Source organism: Durio zibethinus, chromosome 16 (genome assembly GCF_047325235.1).
Source record: "Durio zibethinus cultivar Kanyao isolate XHJ-2024 chromosome 16, ASM4732523v1, whole genome shotgun sequence".
Lineage (NCBI taxonomy): Eukaryota > Viridiplantae > Streptophyta > Magnoliopsida > Malvales > Malvaceae > Durio > Durio zibethinus.
Window position 1 is genome coordinate 6,556,114 of NC_143177.1, and position 25,722 is coordinate 6,581,835.

The window sequence follows — 25,722 nt, forward strand, 5'->3', positions numbered from 1 at the left end:
ATGTTCACAATATCAATAAAGAATTCCTAAGCTCTTATAATCTAAACATTTTTCTTTTATTTATTTATTTTCTTTGTTTTTTTTATATTTTCTTATTTGTATGTGCAGATCAAAAAATGTTAACTTAGCTCCTATTTATTAAGAAATCAAAAGAACCTTTACAAGAAAAAGAAAAAGAAAATAGCAATAAACACCACCGACACCTACTTTTAATGGCAAATACAAACAATGAGGGGCAAAGAACTTTAAGGGACAATGTAGTTCCCAATGTAGATAGTTTTCAACCATCCATTAAAAGGCCAGTTATTCAAGACAACAACTTTGATATCAAGTCTTCTGTCATACAAATGGCCTAAACTTCTATACAATTTAAAAAGTTGGCCAGTGATGATCCAAATCTTTACATTTTTAACTTTCTTGAATTATGTGATACTTTTCACTATAATAGTGTTTATGATAAAGCAATGAGACTAAGATTGTTTTTTTTTCTCTTAGGGAAAAAGAAAAATTTTGGTTGTCTTCTTTATCACTTGGCTTAATCACAACTTGGGATGACTTGGTTCAAAAGTTCTTAGTAAAATTTTTCCCACCAGCAAAGACTGCCAAGCTAAAGAATGAAATCACCACTTTTCTACAAGCTAATAGGAAGACCCATATCATAGACTATTTCAATAGCTCTAGTTTTAGATTTTTTACAACTGGTCTTACACCACCTATGAGAACTACCTTAGATTCAGCTACTAGATGGGTTATAATGGGCAAGACCCTTGATGAAGCAAATGAGCTCATAGAAGAGATTGCTACTAAAAATTACTAGTGAGACATAGAAAAAAAGGTTAGTAAAAAGTCTATTAGTTTATTTAAGGTTGATACTCTGACTTCTATCAATTCTCAATTAGCTACTTTTACTAAAAAAATAGAAGCCTTAGAAAACCAATCCCTAGCCAACCTTATAAATGCCATACAAAGCCTTTTTGTCTCCTATGACATATGTTAAGGACCCTATTCCTCAGAAAGATGCCTATATAAGATAAAACCAATCCAATGCTTCCAATAAACCAAACCTAACAACAATCTCTAAAGCAATACCTGTAATCTTGAATGGTAAAATCACTTAAACTTTTTTGAAACCAACCAAACCACCAACCCACCAACAACTAAAACAACAATTACCACCCCAATTCACCAAATTACAACCCACCCCAAGAAAAAAAACCCATCTTTAAGGATATGTTGACCCAATTGATGCAAGCTAATAATGCCAATATCCAAAGTCAAGCTGCAAAACCTAAGAAATCAAATAGGCCAACTTGCCCAAGCCATAGCCAATCGCCATATAGGCATCTTGCCTAGCAATACTGAAACCAATCTAAAAAAGTAAAGCAAAAAGGGATGTAATGTAATTTTTTCCTTGGAAGATGTTAGAATGGATTATTCTAATGAAAAAGATGATAAATCTATACCAGTAAACCTACTTAGCTTTCTAAGATAACCAAAAGTAGATTTCATAAGAAAAAAGGATATTTTGAAGAATGAGGAACTATAGACATTTGGTAGATAAATTCTAGAAGACTTTGGCCTTATTGCATTAGAGGCCCCTAAAGATATTAAAACTTATTAGGAAGAGAACATTAAGATAGATTATGATAATGATCTAGGAAATTATATTAAATGGTCTTTTGAAAAAGAGCAAATACTACTGCTACAAGTAGGAAGAGCACTACTAGAGAGCATTTAGCCTGAACCTAAAGAAATTGTCCAAGCTGAACCTATCCAAAATGATTTAGGAGAAGGGGCAACACAAGAAAAAAATCCTCAGCAAGAAGATCCTAAAGAAGAAAAAGAAAAAGAAAAGATCTAAAAGAAAGTTTAGCTAAAGCTTAGGATGATTCCTAGAATGTATAGGCAATGTTTTAATATAACACCACATACTTTAAGGCCTATTTAAAATGAGCTATTCAAAAAATTGAAAGAAGCCATTTTTTGTAGAAGGTTATAGCCTTAAACTTCAACAATTCTTACCTAAAAGGCAAAAAGATCTTGGGAGTTTTTACAATACAAAATTGAAATGTTAAAATTCTCTAATACTCTTTGTGATTTTGGTCCAAATATAAATCTAATGCCTATAAATATTTTTGTGTAGTTAGATTATGGAGAGCTGAAACCTACCTAGTTTTATATTAAATTTGTTAATCAATCTACCAAGTTACCACAAAGGATGTTGAAGAATATTCTAGTGAAAGTTGAAAAATATGCTTTCCTTATGGATTTTGCTATCTTAAACATGGAGGGTAAAGAAGCTCCATTACTATTAGAAAGATCTTTCATATTTACTGCCAAAGCCCTAATAGATGTTTATGATGCTAGCCTAACCCTTGAATTTAGAAACAAGAAGTTGCAATTTGTATCTGTAAGGTATGGTGTGCTAAAAGATGAAAAAGGTGTTAGTGCAATCAAAGTAAAAGAGACCCTAAAAGAGTCAAACCTATTAGATAAGCCTCTTGACCCTCAAAAACACTTAGCAAACTCTAGCTCTAGTCATGTCAACCTTTCTAGAAATTCAAGCTCAATTTATATGATCCTTGCAAAGAGAGCTAGTCCACCTCCTTAAACTAAGCTTGTTTATGTCATACCACATAGAAAGAAACAACAAAGTAAGCTCCCTTTGAGGGGGTAAGATGATTCTTCATAGATTTAATGATGGTCAAGCTTGACCAAAACTAGCGCTGCTTGGTAAGCAACTCAAGTTCTATTTTAATAATCATGCTTTCTAATTTTTTTTAGAACATGTGTGTTTTTAATGTTTTTGTTTTAGTTGTTTTTTATTTAGGGATAAAGAGAAGCAAAAAAGATGCCTCATGACATTTGGCCTTAAGTAACTTTAGGGAGTATTTCTTTTTCCTTTGTGTTTTTTTATACATAATTTCATTTAAGTGTGGAGGAAAACAAAACTTTTTTATTGAAAATCTCAACCCATCTTTGCCTTCAAACCGATTGACATGTTAAATCTCATTATGGTGTCACTTAGTTAAAATTACACATATTCTCTTAAAGTAACTAAAGTATGATATAGAGTTTAAGTATAAATATGGTAAAACTTGAAAAGAATTCTTAAGTATGTCTCTTTTTAGATATGATTTTTATCCATACATTTCTATTCTCTTTATATGAAATGCTATGATTTTTATAAAAGTTTGTAAGATATGAAATTGTATGAAATTTAAAGATATGAATAAGTGCTCTAAAATTCACCTATTCAACCCTTAAGATGAAATCCTAAACTATATTTGACTCAAGAGATAATCTAGGTAGTTTTTTTTATTGTTTGAGCCTTTTTCAATCCCACCCTGTGATAATGTATCCCTAGTACCCTTTTTTTAAGTATGTTGTATTATATCCCTTTTCTTTGTTATGTTAGCCATATTACAAGCCCAATAAGCCTTTTTTATTATTATTATTATTATCTTTTCTTTTGTTTTACCTAACCCATTATGCTTACTTGTATATTATGGACATGTTTAAAATTTTGGAAGGGAGGCGTAGGGAAAAAATGAAAAGAAGAAGAAAACGGTAAAAAAATGAAAGGCAAAGCCGAAATGGGCTATATTAAAAAAATGCTAAAAATACACAAAAATAAAGTGATGTCGCACAAGTCAAGTTTTAGAAAAAAGCTCTAATTTGTTCAAAGTCCAATAAGTTCAAAGGAAATAAGCTTAGGTTTTTAAGCCTAAAATTTTTCTTTTTCCTATCTTGACCCAAACTTTACATTATAAGCCTAAAAGACTTTTTGATCTTGAGTTAACTTTGTAGGTCTAACGAGGGATGGGAAAAGTGAACATATAAAGTCTATTCTATCTTTGAATTGAAATGTGATGAAATGTTTTACATTCTATTTGTTTAAGTTATATGCATGAATTAAAGATTGAGTAGATCCATATATGTAAATAGCATAAGATATAGAAAGCTTGCTTTTAAAGAAAATTCTTGTGACTCTATGTTTGTTCTTAACTTTTTATTAGTCAATAGTACATGATAGGAGTTATGTATAATTTTTTACTTTGAAGATATTTATATTATTCTTTAGTGTTGTGGATTTAAGGTTTTGTTTGAGGATAAGCAAATATTTAAGTGTAGGGAGTGTGATAACACCATAATATATAAAGTTTTTACACGTTAAAATGGTGCTACATTTTAAAATTTTAGAGGATTTTTAGTGCTTTTCATGTTGTTTTCATGGATTTAGGTTTCAAGCTTTTGGATGTGATTACTATGCAAACTATGTAATCCATGCATGCAAGATCACATTCAGCCATGCAAGGGAGGATGTAGTCAAACCTTATTGGTTCAAGTGCCAACCATCCATGTGGCCAAAATGGAATTTTATTTGCACATGAACTTTCCAACTTGTTCGGCTAAAAGAGAAATGATCAAAGAGTGATTCCTTTGCTTAGCCATGAAGGAATTATGTTTGCATCATGACTCTACATGCAGTCAGCTATCTCATTTCCAAGAGGAGATCAAACACTCATGTGATTCAAGTATACAAGGACACTTTTATACCTATCCATTCGGCCATTTCAAATACAAGAGAGGATAATGCATCATTTAAAGAATTACAAGCCTAAAGAGACTTCAAAGGCATTTGGCCAAAGGAGATTGAAGTCCAACATAAGTCTTTTGCTTAACATTGAAGAATTTCAAAGCACCATAGACTCTACTCTATTCAGCCAAGAGTATTCGAGTTTAAGATAGATATTTTTGCTTATATCTTTGAAGATATACAAGCTACATCCTAAAAGATTGGATCAAACTCAAATTCCTTATCTTGCATTATACCTTAGCTGAATTTACCTAGTAGATTAAATCAAGATTGGACTCCAAGCAAGATCAATAGTTAAGATGAAGCTTGAATAACCCTATTCGGCCAAACTCTCCAAGAAGAAAGAAACCATGTTTGGCTAAGACTTTTTGAAGATTAGGATAGCCTTCATTTCTTAGCATTTGATTTAAAATCAAACTTTTTAATCTTTATTCCCTTATGGTAGAATCTCACACTATAAATAAAGAGGTCATTCACTCACTTTCATCATCCCTCACTTCTCTTTTTTTTTTTTAGTTCTTTAGTTCTTTTAGTGAGTTATTGGCTTAGGTAATAGATTTGCCAATTACTACAAGTCTTTTGTTTTCTTTAAGTTCTTTTAATTTGAGAAGCATTTTATTCAAAGATCTTTCTTTTTTTGCTTTCAAGATTCAAATCTTGTTTTCTTGTTTTCATTACATTCAACAAAAACAATCTTTTAATTTTCAAGATTCAAGCTTTACTTATTTCTTTGCAAGATTTGACCATCAATCTTTCTTTCTTATTTTTTAAGTTATTTTCATGCAATTTTTGTTTCAAGATCTCTTTAAGCAATTTGGCTACTACTTCAATTTCTTTACTTTGTAACGTTTTAATTATTGTTCTATTAGAGTTAGTTTTTGGCATTAATCTTTTATTTTTCAAGTGACAGTTGGTGAAGTTAAGATCCTTGCCTATGTATTGCCTTTAATCCTTACTTGATCCTTGTAACTCTAAAACCCTAAATTCTCATTTATTTAGATATAAGCTATTAGGCTTTCACCTTTGGTACTTGTGAGCAACCCAACATTCTATTCTATAATCCTCGAGGAGACAATACTAGAATACTCTAGTTTATTACTTGATCTGTGCACTTGTATGCTTTATACGAAAAGCAGTAATCAATTATTCTTGTAAATATATAAGAAAATAGCTAAAATTAAAAAACAAATTGATAGCATAAACACGTGAGAAGTAACCTAAAAGTAATATCATTTGGAGTAAATTAGTATGAAATATAGTAACACACTAAAAAAAATTATAACAATTATAAACATAATAAAAAATAAGAACAACATAAAAAAATACTATTGTAATGTAGTTTATTATTGTTTTTATAAATATATATATATGAAAAATAGCTAATAATTAGAAAAACAAATAGGTAATATAAACAAATAAGAAAAACATAAAATTTATATTATTTGACATAAAATTGGAAAGAAAAAGTTATGACAATTCTAAATGTAATATATAAAGTAAGAATAAACGTAAGAAAATATTATTTTAATATAAATAATTAAGTAGATAACATAAACTTTTAATTGATTATTATTTTTATAATATATAAGAAAAATAGTTAAAAATAAAAAAAACAAATAAGTAACATAAACAAGTGAGAAAGCCTAAAATTTGTATCATTTGCTATAAAATAAGTAAGAAATGTCATAACACACTACAAAAGAGCTATAACAATTCTAAGCATAGTGAAAAATAAGAATAATTGTAAGAAGATATTATTGTAACATAAATATTTAAGTAAGCAATGTAAAATTTTAATTAATCATTGTTTTTGTAAATATATAAACAAAATAATTGAAAGTTAAAAAAAAGTAATGTAAAGTGAGAAAAATTATAAAATTCATGTCATTTGGTATATGTTAGCTTTATAGGTGAGATGGTGATCCAAAAGGGGGGGTGAATTGGATTTCTCCAAGTTCTTCTCAAACAAATGATTTCAATATAATTGAATGGAAAATAAAATAATAAGCACTTTTGATGAAAATATAATTCAAACAATAACAATTAATGAATCTAAAATCAAATATAAACAACAATAAATTGTAAGGAAACAAGGATAGAAAAATCAAATACAACGATTTATAGAGGTTTGATCTTTCTTCACAAGGCACCTACGTCCTCTCTCTTGGTTGTCCGCACCAAAGCTTCAATCCACTAATTGAAGAAAAATTCTTACAAGATACAAACCTATCTTATACTAAATCTCTATATTTTTCTCAAGGTTTAGATAGCAACCTCTACCCTTACAATATCAAGAGGATACATTTCCTCTTGTTCTCTTCCAACCTTTTATATTAAAGGTAATTTCACAAACAATGTCGTAACGTCTAGATCCGGGGATCTATCGCTAGACATTAACTTTTAGGGAGTCGCCACTAATCTTTTTTATCTAGGTGTGATTGGCCACCTAAAGAATCTGTCCTTTCAGGGAACACTTACATTTAAGAGTCCCTAAAAGAATAGGTTCAGGTCTGCTAACCAGAACAGGGTTCGGGAGTTCGGTTACGTGAGAGAAAGGTTATAGCACCCTCACAACGCCCATCAAAAGATGGTACCAGCTTAAATTTGTGTTATCCAAAAAGCCTTAAAATTTTACCAAGTAATTAATTATTGGAAATTATTCTCAATTGACTCTAATACTTTTAGCAAAAAATTGAGAAAATTTCCTCACCTCAAGAGTATGCAAGAAAAACTATTGTTTCACTTGCAGAGGCTCCGTCGTCGGATTATTTAAAAAAAAAAAAAACAAAATCAAAATTAAGATAGAAAGGAAGGAAAGAATGATTTTTTTTTTAAGGAAAATTGATACTTTCAACTTTTCCCCAAAAATATTTTTTTGAAAATTTCGATTTTCAAGGAAAATTGATACTTTCAACTTTTTCTCAAAAACCCTTTTTTTGAAAATTTATTTCTAAGGAAAATTGATACTTTCAACTTTTCCCCAAAAATATTTTTTTTGGAAATTTATTTTTCTTTTAAGGAAAATTGATACTTTCAACTTTTCCCTAAAAATTATTTTTGGAAATTTATTCTTAAGGAAAATTGATACTTTCAACTTTTCCCTAAAAATATTTTTTTTTTTGAAATTTATTTCTGAGGAAAATTGATACTTTCAACTTTTCCCTAAAAATATTTTTTTTTGAAATTTATTTCTGAGGAAAATTGATACTTTCAACTTTTCCCCAAAAATATTTTTTGGAAATTTATTTCTAAGGAAAATTGATACTTTCAACTTTTCCCTAAAAATATATTTTTTTGGAATTTTTTATTTTTATTTAAAGAAAATAAAATAATAAAAAATAAATAAAAAGAATATTACATAAACCTAATCTAATAAATAAAAAATAAAATAAACAAATAAACAAAGAAAGAAAAAAATTCAAAGAAAGAGAAAAAAAAAAAAAAAAAACCTGGAGCGGCTCGGATCGCGGCTCGGCTCGGGTCGGCTCAAGGAAGAGAAACGGCTCGGAGGGAGCGGCTTGGCGGCTCGGCTCGGCTCGGAGGGGGCTGGCACACTCGGGTCAGAAAGCGGGTCGACGCCCGGGTCGGGTCGGGTTCGGCAAAACGCGCGGATCCTCTGGGTTACTGAAGGCCAAAACGACGTCGTTTTGGGAGGGTATAAAAGGTAATCCCTTTCGTTTTTTCGGCAGAACGCTCCTCCCTCTCTCTCTCTTCTTCCCTTTTTCTCTCCCTTCTCTCTAAAAACCGAAGAACACCGATGTCGGATTCTGGAAAATGTCGTCGGAATCTGGAAATTTCGCCGGAAGTTGGCCGGAAGATCGCCGGTTTCTGAGATTCTTCGCCGAAAACTTCAATGTTCGCCAGAATTGTTGCCGGAAAATTCAAATTTCACCGAAATTTTCGCCGGATTCTGGAAATTTCCCAGAAATTTCCAGAAAAATTTTTCGCCAAAAATTTCTAAAAATTTTTTCTCACTCCCAGACCACTCCTAAACTTTTCCTAGCTTCCTATACGCCTCCTTTTCTCTCAAATCAGTAGCTTTGCTTACTGTTTTCTGTGTGTTCAGCATTGTTCCAGAGGGTCCCTTTTATAGGGATTGATCAGGAGTTCCTGATCAATCCCAATTCCTCCTTGGACGGGAATTCAATCTTTGAATCCCACTGGACTCTTCTGATTGAATTCCCATTTCCAATGGGATTCTTCAGCCTTCAATCTCAGCCCTCCAAAATCAAAATCAAATAAAATAAAAAACTAGATAATTAGAGAAGATAAATCAGCAGATATTATAGGATAAATAATAATAAAAAGATATATCAGATATATAATTAGATAAGTAAAAATACAAAAATGAATGAAATAAAAAAGATAAAAAAATATATATATATATATACATAAATAATAAAATACACATAAATATTAACAAAAAATAAATAAATAAATATATACATATATTAATACATAATAATAATAATAAATAATACAATACATAAAATACAAAAGAAGAAGAAAAGAGAAAAAAAAAAATACAAGATAAAATTGAATTGGGCTTACCCATTTGGGCCAGGCCCAATTGATCTGGGCCGGACCCAATTGGGTGTCTACAAACAATAGAACAACCTCTCTAAGGCTAAGTGTTTGCTAAGTTTAAGTACAAGAAAATGATGAATGAACAACAAATATAATTTACATACAATAAATACAAAGATATGGACTTTGAAGCCTTAAAAACTCTTGATTCTTTAAGAGAATGAAAATATGGCTTGTTGGCTCTTGTTCTCTTGATTCATCAATCCTCTTGGTGTGTTGGAATGCCTAATTTATAGAGAAATTGAAGAAGTAACCGTTAGGGAAGCTTGGGAAGTGAAAGTAGCCATTGAATGCATGAAAAAAATTGCCGTTGGTGTGATTTCGTCCAAACCTGATCAATCCGTTGCTTGAAGGAATTGATTAGTTCAAGTTTTATGCCATTTCATGCTTAAAAAAATGACCCGATTGATCCCTTCCATGAGGGGATTAATCCTGTCAATGGCTGGGTGATTTCTCTTATTTTGCACTCTACTTACCATTTTGATCATATATTGAGTTATATAAATCCAAATCACAAACCGCTTAAAGATTTAGAAACTAGACTTAAATGGATTTCTATCTATGTAAAATTGATCACCTAATTCATTGAGTATGAATTATAAATTCATTGAGTACGAATTATAGAGAATTTTCAAAGTTACCCCTTGTGAAGTTTTTTTGACAACTATAGAGCGTCTAATAAAAATCCAAAATCTTTTCTTAGAAAATTTGGATTTTGATTTTGTTTGATCCATTAGAAAGTAGACTCAAAGATCTTTCCAACCATATAAATTTTAAATATTATAACTTTGTGAATTAATACAAAAAAATAAAATAAGTTCAATGTTGAAAAATGTTGTTCTTATAAAACAACTTTCTTAAGTTAATCTATTTCTCAAAACCAATATTGTCAAAATTGTATTAAGTCCAAAATGAATAAGTTCACTTTAAAAAAAACAATTGGACTTTCATTTAAGCTCAAATAAATAATCTTTAAAGGTAGATTTGGTTTGAGAAATATGAAAACAAAGAAAGGTTTGTTTAAGCTTTGAAAATCATATTATTTTTTTAGTACCGAAATTTAAAACTTAAAAAGATGTATTAAATAAATCTTTTTCAAAATCTTGATTAAGCTTATTTAGCTTAATTTTTTGTCATTTCAAAATAAGGATCAATTCAAGGCTATCAATCTCCCCCTTTTTATATGACAAAACTTAAAGATAAACTTGCTTGATGAAAAACTTTCTTTGAAACATTGAAGATTTGAAAGACATTTTGGAAAACTCCCCCTTAAACAATGCATGGCAAAACTCCCCCTTAATTTATGCATCCTAATCCAACACAACTCACCAAATATATGTTAGAGCATATATATCAAATAAGCACAATCAAACATATGCATGTCGAGCACAAACAAATTTGTCCATATAATATTTTTTCCCCTTTTTGTCATAGCAAAAAGGTATGGGCATATTAATAAGCAAATAAACACAAAGAGGCATCATTAACAATTTCTCCTCACTTGTGTTTATGTTCTTTATACCAAATGTTTAAGCTCCTATATCAATTGCTATAAGCATACAAGAAGAAATATCTCTAAACTCTCTTCCTCTTTTTGTCATTTTAAAAGAAAGAGAGATCAATTCAAGGCATGGACAAAATGCTTGATACCAATAATATCAAGAGTATTTTGAATACATGTAATCAAGTATAATATGCACAATGAAATTCACATACATGTATTCAAGCACAAAAGTATAAGTGTATCCAAATTTAGTATTTTAGCACAAGTCATCAAATGCACTACATGAAATTTATGAGCAAAGCATAATGAATGATATGTAGTCTACTCATAAATCATGTTAGGATAAGATGTGCTTAGAACCTAAAACATCAATAGCTATTAACCATAAATTCAAGCATATGCAAACAAGCTCATACCAATTGTTAAGGATACCAATTGTTAAAGATATGCTATTACAAAGCATACCAATTGTTATTGCAAAACAAATCAAACAAAATTGTATTCTAAAATTTCTCCTCATTTTCAAAATAAGGATTAATCAATATAAGGCACACAATTTTGTATGAAAGATACAAGCTATATTAAGGATAGGCATATAAATAAGCATCTATGAAAGTTAAAAAAATCTTTAGCAATTTTGATATCAATTGTTACCAATTGTTAGCAATTTTATTTAACAACTTTCATAGAGGACACATACTTCAAGCATATAAGAGATTCATTCAATACATGCATAAATGAAATAGTAATCTTTCATAAGCTATCCTATCCAAACAAGAACCCAAAAGCTTATATGGATTTAAGAAAGCATGAATTCTAATGAGCAATAAGGTTCAATTATCATCAAGTCATAACAAAGATTATATAAGCATGATTTTTCAATCATGATAAGCATATATGCTATAGCAAAGAAATAATGAAAGCATAATTATTCAATTATAATCCAAATTATTTCAATGTAAAGCAAAGTACTTAACTCAAACATATGCAAGTATTCAATCATATATTTCAATCAAAATCATACAAGCATATATAAAATACATAAGCAATATACCTAATTGAAAAAATATGCAAGCATTTGGGCATAATTTGGTACTTGCCATCTCAAAGAACTTAATCAATAAACATGTATATAAATTTCAAAATTGTAAGTTCATAGTTCATAATCCATGAGTCAAGGCAATTGAAAGATCAAGAAATCAATTTATTCAACTCCTATTCATGTTCAAAGATTCAAACAAATATTCATGCAATAAAAACTATTAATCAAAGCAATCAAAGAACTAGGCATGAATATTAATCGAAGTGAATTAATCAATCCAGGCTTTTAACAATGTTAAGACAAATTCTATCAAGTAGCTTGGTGATTAATTTCTACAAAGTGTCCATAGGTTCTAGTACAACATCTCATTTTTGCACACATTCAAAGCAAGCATTTGTCAAATCATGCATTAATCATTATAAATCATAGGCACATAGCATAGATTCAATACAATTACCTCCATCCTTATCAAGCTATGTTGTTGTGCTCATTGTGGTTGAATGAGGCTTTGAATCCTCTATTCCACATCATTTGAGCTAAGTCTTTGATGTACTTGGGCTTGATTGATAAAGATGACATGCTTTGCTTGCTATGCTTAAAATTTCAAAAATGTAGGCTCATTCATGCCCATTTCAAGTTCTCTTAGCATAGACCTAAAAAAATTTCTTGACAAGGATTTTCATTAGAAGCACTAAGAAAATCAATTGATAAAAATTATACCAATTGTTAGAAAACAATTCCATATTTAAGTCATTATAGGTAAAATAAAATTTATTCACTAAGCACAAGTTGCCAATTGCAAGGGAGATATACACTCAAGCTATAGGCCATATATTAAGTTAAGCATCAAGTATCACAATATTGGCACTAAAGCTAAAGTTCTCATGTAATGTACAAAACATGAATCCTTTCTAGATCATTTAGAAATATTGAACACAAAGAAGACATATTTAATATTCATGTATATTCAATAAATAACCAAAGAATATGTCAAAATAAATTTTAGGCCATATGAAAACTAAAAACTCAAGAAAGACATATTTATTATCCAAAACATATTCAAGAAAATTTTAGCACAAAGGCACAAATATGCCTACACAAATTATAGGCCATAATGGATAGTGACTTAAGGTAAAAATAAGCATCATAAGAAAATCACTCACTTAAGTCATATTGCAAGTATGTCAAGTAAAGCTCAATCATATTCATATAAGCACACATTTGACAAGAGTAATAGATGGACTAACAACACATATCATTTAACAAAAAATAGTTCATCAATTTAAAAATACAAATCAAGAGATAAAACATTTGAGCACAAGAGCAAGTATATCACAAAGGTATTTCACAAATTAAGATATAAACAATTTAAGCACTTTTCAAATCACAAGTATTAAGGTCAAGTTGAATTATTCATCATATGAGCACATATCTTGACCAAAAACATAGAGATGAACCAAGAATCAATATATTCTATTTAAGCACATAAAGTTCATCAATTCATCAATCACAAGAAAAAAATAGATCTTGAATTAATAAGGATAAAGAATTAAAGCATATTTCAAGACTATTTCATAAGAAATCAAAAGATGAACAATCAAACATCAATATTTATGATTTAAGCACAAGATGATAATTAATTTTTAAAATCACAAATCAAGAGTTAAAACAATTTAGAATATAACAATCAAGTTTTAAAAAAAAATTATTTCACACGCTCCAAGCATTAAGAACAAATTGAGTAATTTAAATCAACATGGTCATATAGGCATATACAAAATACATCTCAAGCATTAAATGCAATATCAACAAGCATGGGGAATATATTAAAATCATATATTCAAAAATAAATAAATAAATGCATACTTAACTCAAGCTCATATTTTCTCAAGATTATGTAACATATGTCTTGTAATCAATGTCAACCAAATTTTGCATAATCAATCAAGCATTCAAATTTCATTAAGAATAGGTAACCAAATTCAAATTCTCTTCAAATAAAAGTTTAAAGGTTACCTATCTCCATTATGTGTCTAGAGTATTCAATCTTCAATCTCACATTGTGGCTCCTTGCTCTAGCACACCTACAAAAGACAATCTCATTTGATTTTTTGTACCCAAATTGCTTTGGGTCCTTGAGAGTTAGTGAGCAAGTCTCTTGTTCCTTTAGGACCCATACTTGCCTAATTCTAAATGGAACTTTTCTTTTAATAGGACAAGTATGTATAGTATGACCATGAAAATTATAAAAATTGCATTTAATCATTTTAGTACTTAATGAACTTTTTAAAAGCTTTTGTTTTTCATTCATCAATTCATTAAATTTCTTTTTCAAATCAAAATTTTCTTTTTCTAAAAATTCATTTCTACTTTGCAAGGTTTTTAAATCTATTTTCAAATTTTCATTTTCTTTTTCCAAAACATTTTTTGCATTCATCAAAAGATCATTTTCAATATTCAATTTTGAAATAATTTTCTTATGTTTCAAACACATATTTTCAAACTCAATTACTAGATCATTGTAAGCATCTTGTAACTTATCAAAAGTATAAGAGTTTGAATTACAAGAGTTAGAGGTTACCTTTGGTTCCTCAATAGCGATGAGACATGATGAATGTTGGTTGAAAATTTGTTTTTCATGTAGCTTATCAAACTTTCTCCATATCTCATTTAAGGTTGAGCATTTTGAGGCCAAGTTGAAGTTGTAATCATCTAAAGCTCCATATAGAATGCACTTGGCCTTTGCATTGTCTATTATTTGCTTCATGTATTTTACATCTTTGGAATGAGTATTAAGCCCTTTTTCTATCACATTCCATGCTCCAAAATCTTGAGCCATAATGAACACCTTTATATTTATTTTCCATTCACAAAATTTAAATTTATCAACCATAGGAGCTCTGAGGACTTCCTCACCATCTTGGAACCAAAATTGAGCCATAGGATCTTTACTCAATGTGGTTAAACCTATAAAAAGAAACCAAAGCTCTGATACCAATTATTAGCTTTATAGGTGAGATGGTGATCCAAGAGGGGGTGAATTAGATTTCTCCAAGTTTTTCTCAAACAAATGATTTCAATATAATTGAATGAAAAATAAAATAATAAGCACTTTTGATGAAAATATAATGCAAACAATAACAATTAATGAATTTAAAATCAAATATAAAAATTAATAAATTGTAAGGAGATAGGGATAGAAAAATCAAATATAATGATTTATAAAGGTTCGATCTTTCTCCACAACGCACCTACATCCTCTCTCTTGGTTGTCCACACCAAGGCTTCAATCCACTAATTAAAGAAAAATTCTTACAAGATACAAACTTATCTTGTACTAAATCTTTATCTTTTTCTTAAGACTTAGATAGCAACCTCTACCTTTACATTATCAAGAGAATACCTCTTCTCTTATTCTATTCCAACCTTTATATCAAAGGTAATTTTGCAAACAATAGAACAACCTCTCTAAGGCTAAGTGTTTGCTAAGTTTAAGTACAAGAAAACGATGAATGAACAACAAATATACTTTGGATACAATAAATACAAAGATATGGACTTTAAAGCTCTAAAAATTTTTTATTCTTTAAGAGAATGAAAATATGGCTTATTAGCTCTTTCTCTTGATTCATCAATCCTCTTAGTGTGTTGGAGTGCTCAATTTATAGAAAAATTAAAGAAGTAGCCGTTAGGGAAGCTTGGAAAGTGAAAGTAGCCGTTGAATGCATGAAAAAAATAGCCGTTGGTGTGATTTTGCCCAGATCCGATTGATCCCTTCCTTGAAGGGATCGATCATGTCAATGGCTGGGTGGTTGTCTCCTGTTTTGCACTATACTCACTAATTTGATCATATCTTGAGTTATATAAATCCAAATCACAAACCGTTTAAAGATTTAGAAACTAGACTTAAAGGGCTTTTTATCCATATAAAATTCATCTAATTCATTGAGTATGAATTATATCAAATTTGAAATTTACCCCTTATGCAGTTTTTTTGACAGCTATAGAGTATCTAGTAAAAATTCAAAATCTTTTCTTAAAAAATTTGGATTTTAATTTTGTTTAATCCATTAGAAAGTAGACTCAAAGAGCTTTTCAACCATATAAAATTCAAATATTAAAACATTGTAAATTAATACATAAAAATAAAATAAGTTCAATGTTGAAAAACTTTGTTCTTGTAAAATAGCTTTCTTAAGTTAATCTATTTCTCAAAACCAATATTGTCAAAATTGTATTAAGTCCAAAATGAATAAGTTCACTTTAAAAAAAACAATTGAATTTTCATTTACGCTCAAATAAACAATCTTTAAAGGTAGATTTGGTTTGAGAAATATGAAAACAAAGAAAGGTTTGTTTAAGCTTTGAAAATCATATTATTTATTTAGTACCAAAATATAAAACTTAAGAAGATGTACTAAATAAATCTTTTTCAAAATCTTGATTAAACTTATTTAACTTAATGTTTTATCATTTCAAAATAAGGATCAATTCAAGGCTAACAGTATAAATGAATAAAAAGTGTTGTAACACATATTAAGAAAGAGCTATAACAATTCTAAACATATAGAAAGTAAGAACAACTGTAAAAAGATATTATAGTCATGTAAATAATTAAGTAAGCAATGCAAAATTTTAATTAATTATTGTTTTGTAAATATATAAGAAAAATAGGTAAAATTTAAAAAAAAAAAAAACAAATAGGTAACGTAAGAAAAAAGTGTAAAATTCATATCATTTGTGTAAAATGGGTAAAAAATGTCATAACACACTAAAAAAGAATTATGCCAAATCTAAACTTATTGGAATGTAAGAACAAGCATAAGAAAATATTATTGTAACATAAATAATTAAGTTGGTAATGTAAAATTTTAATTAATTATTATTCATGTAAATATATAAGAAAATTATTTAATAAATAATAATAAAAAATTTGGTAACTTAAACATGTGAGAGAAAATATAAAATTCATATCATTTGACCTAAAATATGTAAAAAGTCTCTTAACTCAATAAGAAAGAACTATAATATTTCTAAGGGTAATGCATGGTAAGAACAGTTGTAAGAAAATATTTTTATAACATAAATAATTAAATCAGTAACGTAACATTATATTTTAATTAATTAATATTTTTGTAAATATATAAGAAAAAGAAATAATAAATAAATTTTTTTTTAAAGTAAACAAGTGAGAGGACAGTAAAATTTCTCTCATATTTGAAAGCTATCATTATATCATTTTTAGTCTTAAAATTTTATTAACGTAAATATTTGTGTAGTAATTTTTTCATTGCATAGTAACAATATTTGTGTAGTAATAAAAAGTGTCACATCTTGGTCAAGTGGCATTTCGTATATACTGAATTTTTTTTATAAAAAAAAAAACAAAATTTACAATTAAAGTATCGATAAAAAAAATTTATACAAATAAAATGGTATAATGGTAACTTTTATTTATATGATTTATGTTAATAAATTTTTAAGACTAGAAAGAAAAATTATACAAATAAAATCATAAAAAATATAAACAAAACAACTAAAAAATAAATTAAAAATTAAAAAAGACAATATAAAATAATTGATTTTTTAAAATTAAAAAATTATTTATATGAATAATAAAATTTATATTAATTATTGTTGTAGTATTGTTATTTGCTAATAATGAAGAAATACCAAATTATTATTTATTAAAATAATATAAGACATAATTATAGTTGAATTTTTATTTTAATGTTATCCTTTATAGATGAAAATAAGTATAAAATATGTAATTTATAATATTTTTTATTTGTTAGAAAAATAAAATGAATAAAATTATTTTTATATGTTTTTAATTTACATGATAACCTATTCTACTATTTTTTATTATTTTTAAAAATTTTATAATTTTTCAAATTTTCATAAAATATCATAATATTTTATGATCTAACAATAAAGTCGATAAACTGCAACCTTACTATAAACAAATCTGTTATTCAAGCATTGGCAGATTTTATTTAAAATTTTAAAGAAAAGAAAAAAAAAAAGAAAAAGAAAATCACTCAAGCCGCTTGTGTTGATTATAGGAATTCAAAATCATTGCACACTTTACATTTACACTCCCTTTGACCGAAAGGCAAGACATTAACCATAAAATAGGCTTAGATGCAGGACCATTTTCCCAAAATGTACCAAAATCCAACAACCCAAGAATCCGTTACTTTCCGCTGAAAACATCAAAAAAGAAAGCCATTAACAGCAAGACCTCAAAACTAAACTGACGCATTAATTTTCATGATAATATATATAGTACTGGTAGTGGTTGTAGCAGGTAGTGGTTGTAGCACTTTTTTACTTTTGTGGCAGCTATTAAAAGAAGTAACCCGATGAAGAACCCAAATCGAATCCGTCAGTTGCCGTATCAGGAACCCCTGGCATCTTCCCAAAAAGTGGGCTGTGTTGCACAAACTCGTAAGAGTTAAAGCCCATATACGGTCCACTCATTCCTGAGTCAAACCCATTTGATGCTTGATCCGAGAGCCCGAAAAGTCCTGTGTCATTCCAAGCTCCATAACCCATATTGGAAGCATCAATTCCAGACCCATAACAAGTAGAGGAGACGTCAGGAGGCAAAGGTGGCAGTTCAGAGTCATCGCTGAACTGTTGTGAACCACCATTTCCCGCATCTGTGACACCAGTAATGGGCCTGTAAGACCCAACCGTATCACTTTCTTGGGTCCACCCATCCCCTGCTGCTAACCCGGAAGAAAACTGGCATGCATTGAAAGGGTCTTGAGTGAGGAGAAGATGGTTCTGGTTAGCATCATTTTGTTGGTGGAAAGGGGGATTAATCGAAAAAATGGACGACATGTCATGCTGTGATTCGTCAGGGGAGATGATGGAGGTGACAGATGAGCCAGCTGGCATATCGGAATAGACAAAATTGGTTCGAGCCTTGGAGCCACGCATGGAGCGAGCGGCACGGTCGTATGCTAAGGCAGCTTCCTCGGCAGTGTCAAAGGTGCCAAGCCAATGCCTTTCTTTTGTGGAAGGGTCTCTTATCTCAGCTGCGTATCTGCCCCATGGTCTTCTCCTTACCCCCAAGAATCTTGTTTCTTGTTGCTGTTGTTGCTGCTGAGGTTGCTGCTGCTTTCTTTTATTTTTAGAAGAGGAAGGTGAGTTGGTTTTTGAGTTGCTGAAATCCATGGAGATAAAAGAAAGCTTTGAAGTTGATAGACCGTTAACAAAGGAAAAATTTTGTGTTTCTGCCTTTCTTTTGCTCTGTCTCTGTCTCTCTGGGCTTTAAAGGGCAGTTTTTTTTTGGTCTTAGACAGACAGAAAGACAGTAAAAAGGGCGAACTCTTGGTCTTCTCTTGAATGGAATAGAGCAATATTAGATTGGTGATTTTAAGAAGAGAATGATAGTTGGCCTTGTTTATCACCCGTTTGCATGTTGGGTGTTTAAATAAAGAGATTGTACCATCACATTCTTCCCCATTTTTTTACCAAAGTTGCCCTTGGAGAAATTTTCAAATGTATTCATGGTTTTCTAATCCAAATTATGAGTGAGAAATGCTTGCTAATGATCCTAGTGTGGGCCCTTGATTCTGATTGGACCATCATAAACTCGCATGATCAGCATAGTTGCCCTTCATTCTGAATCATGAAGTTTTGGGCGTTTAAATAACAAAAAACAGCATAATTAAGCATTAATTACACGATAAACGCTTTCTTCATATGCCAAACTTCCTCAGATCAGTTATCTCCTTTCAAAAGAAGTTAAAATATGAGTTAATATTTAATGTATTGATAGGATATAAATATTATATATTGTAAATCAATTATATAATGACACCTTAATAATAAATAAAATAAAATGTAACTAGATTTTTAAAAATAATTATAAGGAAAGTTATCATATACTTTATTAATATTTAATTTTAAAGGTTTGATTATTTTTTATTTATTAATGAAATATTATCATATGATTGATTGATAGTATATAATATTTATATATTATCAATGCATTAAATATTAACTTTTAAAATATTTAATCTATTTTGCTTATATTTTAGTTTGGCTAATTAAGATAAGAGAGGTATTTCCAATTTACAATAATCAGATGACGCATACAAACAGGTCATTATTCATGGCATGAATATGGCAAAGATATCATAATTGACCTGTATTCATGGGCTTCGAGGATCAGGTGATTTGATTAGTCCCGCTCATTATTCATCTACCTGGAGTTCAATTATATATATCTCCCTTGGGCCATAAGACTAAACTTTCTGATGATTTCTCCTGCAGTCCTGCCCACTGACCATTCAGTGCAATCATGGGCTCATTAGCAGCTTAAAATCTACCCATGATTGACATGTGCTTGCTCCTTCAATGAACTTTTCTTGCAATTTTTTTTTTTTTAATTTTCAAAGATTCTGACATGCGAGCTTGGACGAAAGACCGAGAGAGTCTCAGTTGAATCAGGAACTAATGATGGAATGTAGTAATAAAATCAATAGTATTTATGAGCATGCATGACTCTGAATATAACTTTATCCAGACTCAAAAAGGTTTGTAATAGACTAACCTGCACCGTACGATTGCCTAATGCATGATCACAATCCAATTATCATTCCCATGATCATTCAATTGTCAGAACCCATCATTTCCACATGTATATTTTTTACAAACCTTTTATCTTTCAGCCTTACAATGCATGTCTTAAAGCTTTTTCTTTCTGACAGAAAACAACACAATCTATACGATATATAATTATATAATCTAAATTAGTCCTCTCCTACATGGAAAAGGTCATATTGCCCTAGACTAATGCAGATGGAGCCTTTCTAAGTGGGAAAAAAAAACACATGGAATATCATAATCTCAGCCATGTGCATCCAATTTAAGCCAAAGATAATGATAAGTTCCACAATCTTCTCAGCTTTTGAAGCTAAAATGTGTGCTTTTTTCATCTTTTTCAATCCAATAGGAATGCCTTTTCCCCTATTTTTATAGCATTTGTGAAGTTTTGGAGCATCCTTGTTGCACATTAGTATGTATGAACACACACAAATCAAATGAAGGGGAAGGGATGTTGGGTTGCATGTGAGAAGGATACGTAGGCATGCTTTTTTTGAGCAAAACGATTCACTATGAAGACCTATACTTAACTAGTAATTAAAATCACAAGAAGATTAACCAGCATGCAGCTAGCATGCTTTGACCCAAAGGGACCCACATAAATATAGCTAATAGTAGTTTTCTTAATATATAATTTCATGATTTTTTCTCTTTATTTTAAAAATACATACAGTAAAAAGTAAACTTTAAATGAAGAAATTGAGGTGTATTATCTCTGCTTACGGAATCCATGTGGCTAATAAAAGAAATTCATACAGCCTACTATTGTCAATCCTCATTCTAAGATGAATTGCTTAAGAATTAAAAATGATGATGATGAAAAATAATTTAATGAGAGCTAAGCTCGTTTAATCTGATTAATTTTTCATGTTCTAAGGTTAATCTTGAAGAACATATATACATTATCAGAAAACTTATTAACTGTAATAATAAAAGCAATTCGAATTCAAGGTTTAATTCAATTATTCATATAATTATTTTAAAAAAATTATATCTAATAAATTTAAATTAAACTTTGACACATAATTTTTTTCTCATATATTTACTCTACAGCTCATTTTATTTAAAAGAAAAGGAGTGACCATTAATCAGGATACAAGAGTTTTTCTTCTAAAACAAATTTTTTTTCTAAGCAGCATCATATTTCAAAAAGATGTGTCCCAATCCAATAGCATATACGATTCTAGATAATGTATTTTCAAAGAGTTTATATTTAATGTATCATATTTTATGTATTGTTAGTATATAAATTTTATATACTATTAGTAAATTAAATGATATTATCTTATTAATGAAATAAATCAAATGATGTTACATTATTAATAAATAGATTTTTTAAAGTATTAATTTTTATATATTTATTTTAAAAATTAATATTTGTTCATTTATGAGATATTATCATATGTTTTATTAATAAAATATATAATTTATATACTAATAATGTATTAAATATAAATTTTAATTTTAATTTATAAATTAATAATGTGATAACATATAATACATTAACAATATATAAAATAAATATATATATATATATGTGTGTGTGGATAATGCATATCTATAAACTCAATTTCAAATACGGGAAACCGGGTATCCCATGTTAGACAAACGACTTTGGGATCCTCTTTATCATTTGCAGTACATGGCATGATCTGATTCCAATAGACCACCCCCCCCCCCCCCACCCCAAACCAAAGTCATAGTATAGGTCAAAAATCTGCAAAGACTTTTGAGGAGAGACATAATATCTTTTCTATCAAAATGAGCGCCAAATTTTGTGTAAAGATGCGTTGGGATTTGGATTAAGAGCATGCATGCATTATCTTCTCATCATCTAATTATTGCCACTTTGTCTAATTATTTTCTTCAATTTTAACCTCTTTAATTTGGTTTTCCTCAAATAATACCTTTGTTTCCACAGCCCATTAGGTCCATTACTTTGTCTATATGTTATTTTTATTTAATGGTCATTTTTATTTTAAAGATTGGGAGCTTACCTGTTTGAAGTTAACCATTTTCTTGTTTTACTTTTCATAAAACATGTTGTAAGAAAGATTGTTAAGTAAACAGTTAATTGTAAAATAAAATTAAATGAAAAAAAACCCTGGTATCACATATTGTATGGAGAAAATTCCTATCTAATTGAAAAACTATTATATTATAGCTTAATTGATTAATATAATTATTTTTAAAAAATAATATTTAATAAATTTAAATTTTAAATATGAGTACTTATAACTTTTGCTTTTATTTCTAATCTCTTATATATATATATATATATATATATATGTATATTTATATATACAAACTTGAGATTATAGAAGCAACTTTTCAATCCTGAGTATCTAACTTTGGAGTAGCTAGTAGTCGTAATAAAGAAATAGAGTGGAAAGCCAAGCATAAGATTTTGTCCCTCAGCGATACCTAACCTAGTTAACTTTGACTATATTAAATGGCAATGTTGCATTATTCATTATAGGATATAGAAACCACGCGATAGAGGAATATTATATTTCTTTATCTGTCAGTATGACTAAAATTCAAAGATGGGCGACTACAACGAGTAAATTTTATTGAGTTGCATTTGACTGAGAATACTGTAACCTGAAATGATTTTCTTTGAAAAAAGCAAGTTGAGAGCCTTTTTTATAGGCTACAGTATTTTTTAGTAGAAATTGAAAGAATAATTTGTTTTTAAAGCCTCACTTGGTCTATCCTCAGAACTGTGAAGAATATTAGAATCCGATGATACTGCCCCTTTTCTATACTAGCTACCAGCTTCTGAGGTATATCCCTTCCTTAACACAAAGGAAAAAAAACTAATAATGAACCCAAAAAAAAAGAAAGGAACATTGTATGCTTACAGCAAAACACCAAGGTTTGATAGTTCTGTTTATGTCTGTCTTTGAGATTTCCTAAGCGAAAAATGTTCAGGATGACATAACAGACATTAACAACAAAAAAAATTTGCCAACAAGGGTTGATTAAGTTAGAAAGTTTCAAATATTTCACTTATAAAATTTAAATTCAAATTTTGTTGTCAATAATTTCCTTTGATCTATAAATATAATGTAATATTCTTTAAAACCTATGATTTGTCCAAAAATGGAATGCATCTCAACACCCTAATTTTTTTTTTTTTTTTTGTAAAAAGGAAAAAATGACGACTACAATAATAACAATAATAATAAAAATAATAACAACAACATAATAATAATAATAATAAATAAAAAAAAAAAAGCAAGCAGCCATGCCACAACGTGGAAATTAACATGTCTAGCTAGAGCTAGTCTAGCTACCATTAATCTAAATATTGGATACGGATCAGTGGTTCTCAAACATTGGTTCTCGTACATTCCCTTGTAATTAAGATGTAAAACAATGGCCAAATCTGTGCGGGTAAAATGAAAATTAACGTTTAAGGAATTGCACAATCAATTATAGCTAGGTAGTTTTTTTCATAATTTAATAGTGGTCAATTTGATACTTAAAGAATTGAGATCATCAAGACAAAAACAATAGGTGGGAAATTCAAATGAGGCAGCCAACTTGGTATTGTTCCCCTTGAAAATCCCATGAATCTCAATTTCCTAGGTTCAAATAAAACAGATGATCATGTTAAAAGATGTGTTAAAAAAGGAAGAGTCAAAGGGGAACCTCATCCCTTATTACATGGAAGTTGGAACAAACGGTTATCTTTGACAGAGAGGCATCAGTGGAAGTCCATCTGGAAACCGCGCACAATCCTTCCCTTGGCGTTATTTTGCTGGTTTCCTATTTCAAACCAGGTGCTTGTAGCGTTTCCATTGAAGAAATTGCTACTAAGTATGGAAGCTAAGACCGAAGCAACATTTAGGTAGAAAATTCAACACAAGAACTAACTAATGGCATTAAAACAGTCTTTTTTTTTTCATTTTAGGATACTCTCCACTGCTTAAAATTAGTGATATCTCCATTGATTTTACAAACCAATCTATGGCTAATATTATTCCATATCGAATTTTTATTTTATTTTACCTTAACATTCCGTTTCACTAAACTTAATCCATTTGCCCAACTTCATCATTTCTCCCAATTTACCGCTTCTTTTCCTTTAGCTCTATTATTCGCCGAGCAGTATATGTCATGAAAGAAGCACCGAAGTTAAAATTACATGTGCACTTCCGTATATAAGGAAAGTAGGGAGCCCGCCGCTTGCACCATTAAGTTTGTCAAAATATGATACAGTACCATAACATCCTGTCAACAGAATTGAAGAAAAAAAAAAAGCACATTGGGTTTAAGTAATAAGCAAATTGAAAAAAAAAAAAATCAAATCGAAGATTCATTGACAAAAAAAAAAGCGCAAACACCTTAAAGACATAACTTTTATTAGGACCCGAATCTTGTATGACTAAATAAACACTTGGCCAGAATTTATCGAAACACAATCAAGGGACCGTAGCGCTAGCTTTAAAACAATTTAAAACCAAGGAAGGAAAAAACAACAGCCCATTAGCACATGAATCACCATGTAGACCAAGTTTTAAAGACAAACGATCTTAATGATTGAATGTATACTCCAAGAAATGTATTTATAAATTAGTGGTTATTTTTTACATATTTTCTCTTGTCTGTTAATGATGTTAACTCCATGAAATTTTGATCAATAATGAAACAAAAAGTACTCAGGCCAAAAATTATGCACAAGAATTGAGTTGGAGCAAAAAAAAAAAAGTGACCAATGACTAGGAAACTTAAGCCCCGTCAGAGCCTTGGTAATATTCTGGCGAAAGGCTTTGTTGATCTCTGTATTATGATCTTGATGGTTAGAAAAAAAAAAAAAGTAATTCTAAATTTATTAGTTTGAAAAAAAAATATTATATTGAGTTATCCTCATAGCATATAAATCCATAAATCTATAATTAGATTTAACAAATAGAGTTGCTATCAATATTTTTATTAGATGTGATTAGCTACCTAATGAATTTATTTTTTTAAAAAGCTCCTAAACTTGACTAAAGATTCCTAAAAAAATTGTTCTAACCTTCTGAACAGAATTAGATTTGAGAGTTCAATTAAGTGTGGAGAAGATTATAGCACCCCACAACGCCCATCCTAAGATGATACAATTTAATTTTAAATTATCCTAACAATTACTTTGGTTCTAATGGTTTTTATTTTAATATTTTAATATTGAAAATAATTTTTTAAGATTTCTCCATCAATTTGAAATAATTCTTAAAAAATACTTTATCATCTCAAGAGTATTCAAGAATTTTATTTATTTTCTTAAAAAGGCTTCGTCATCGAAAAAATATTTAATCATTTTTTTATTAAAAATATTTCTAATTCATCCATCATTTAGGTCAAAATTAGAAATATTTT

At 29.2% G+C, this 25,722-nt stretch overlaps 1 protein-coding gene across 1 annotated transcript; it reads right to left on the reverse strand.

Moving 5' to 3' along the window:
* Positions 1–17,772: 17,772 nt before the first annotated feature.
* On the reverse strand, positions 17,773–19,014 carry LOC111298470 (ethylene-responsive transcription factor LEP-like). Its single transcript, XM_022893182.2, has one exon. It carries the CDS (start codon positions 18,916–18,918, stop codon positions 18,082–18,084), a length of 837 nt encoding a protein of 278 aa, XP_022748917.2. The 5' UTR covers positions 18,919–19,014; the 3' UTR covers positions 17,773–18,081.
* Positions 19,015–25,722: the final 6,708 nt, after the last annotated feature.

Bases quoted from the DNA above. Each gene is read 5' to 3' on its own strand.
- LOC111298470 (XM_022893182.2), bottom strand. From the start codon at position 18,918: ATGGATTTCAGCAACTCAAAAACCAACTCACCTTCCTCTTCTAAAAAT.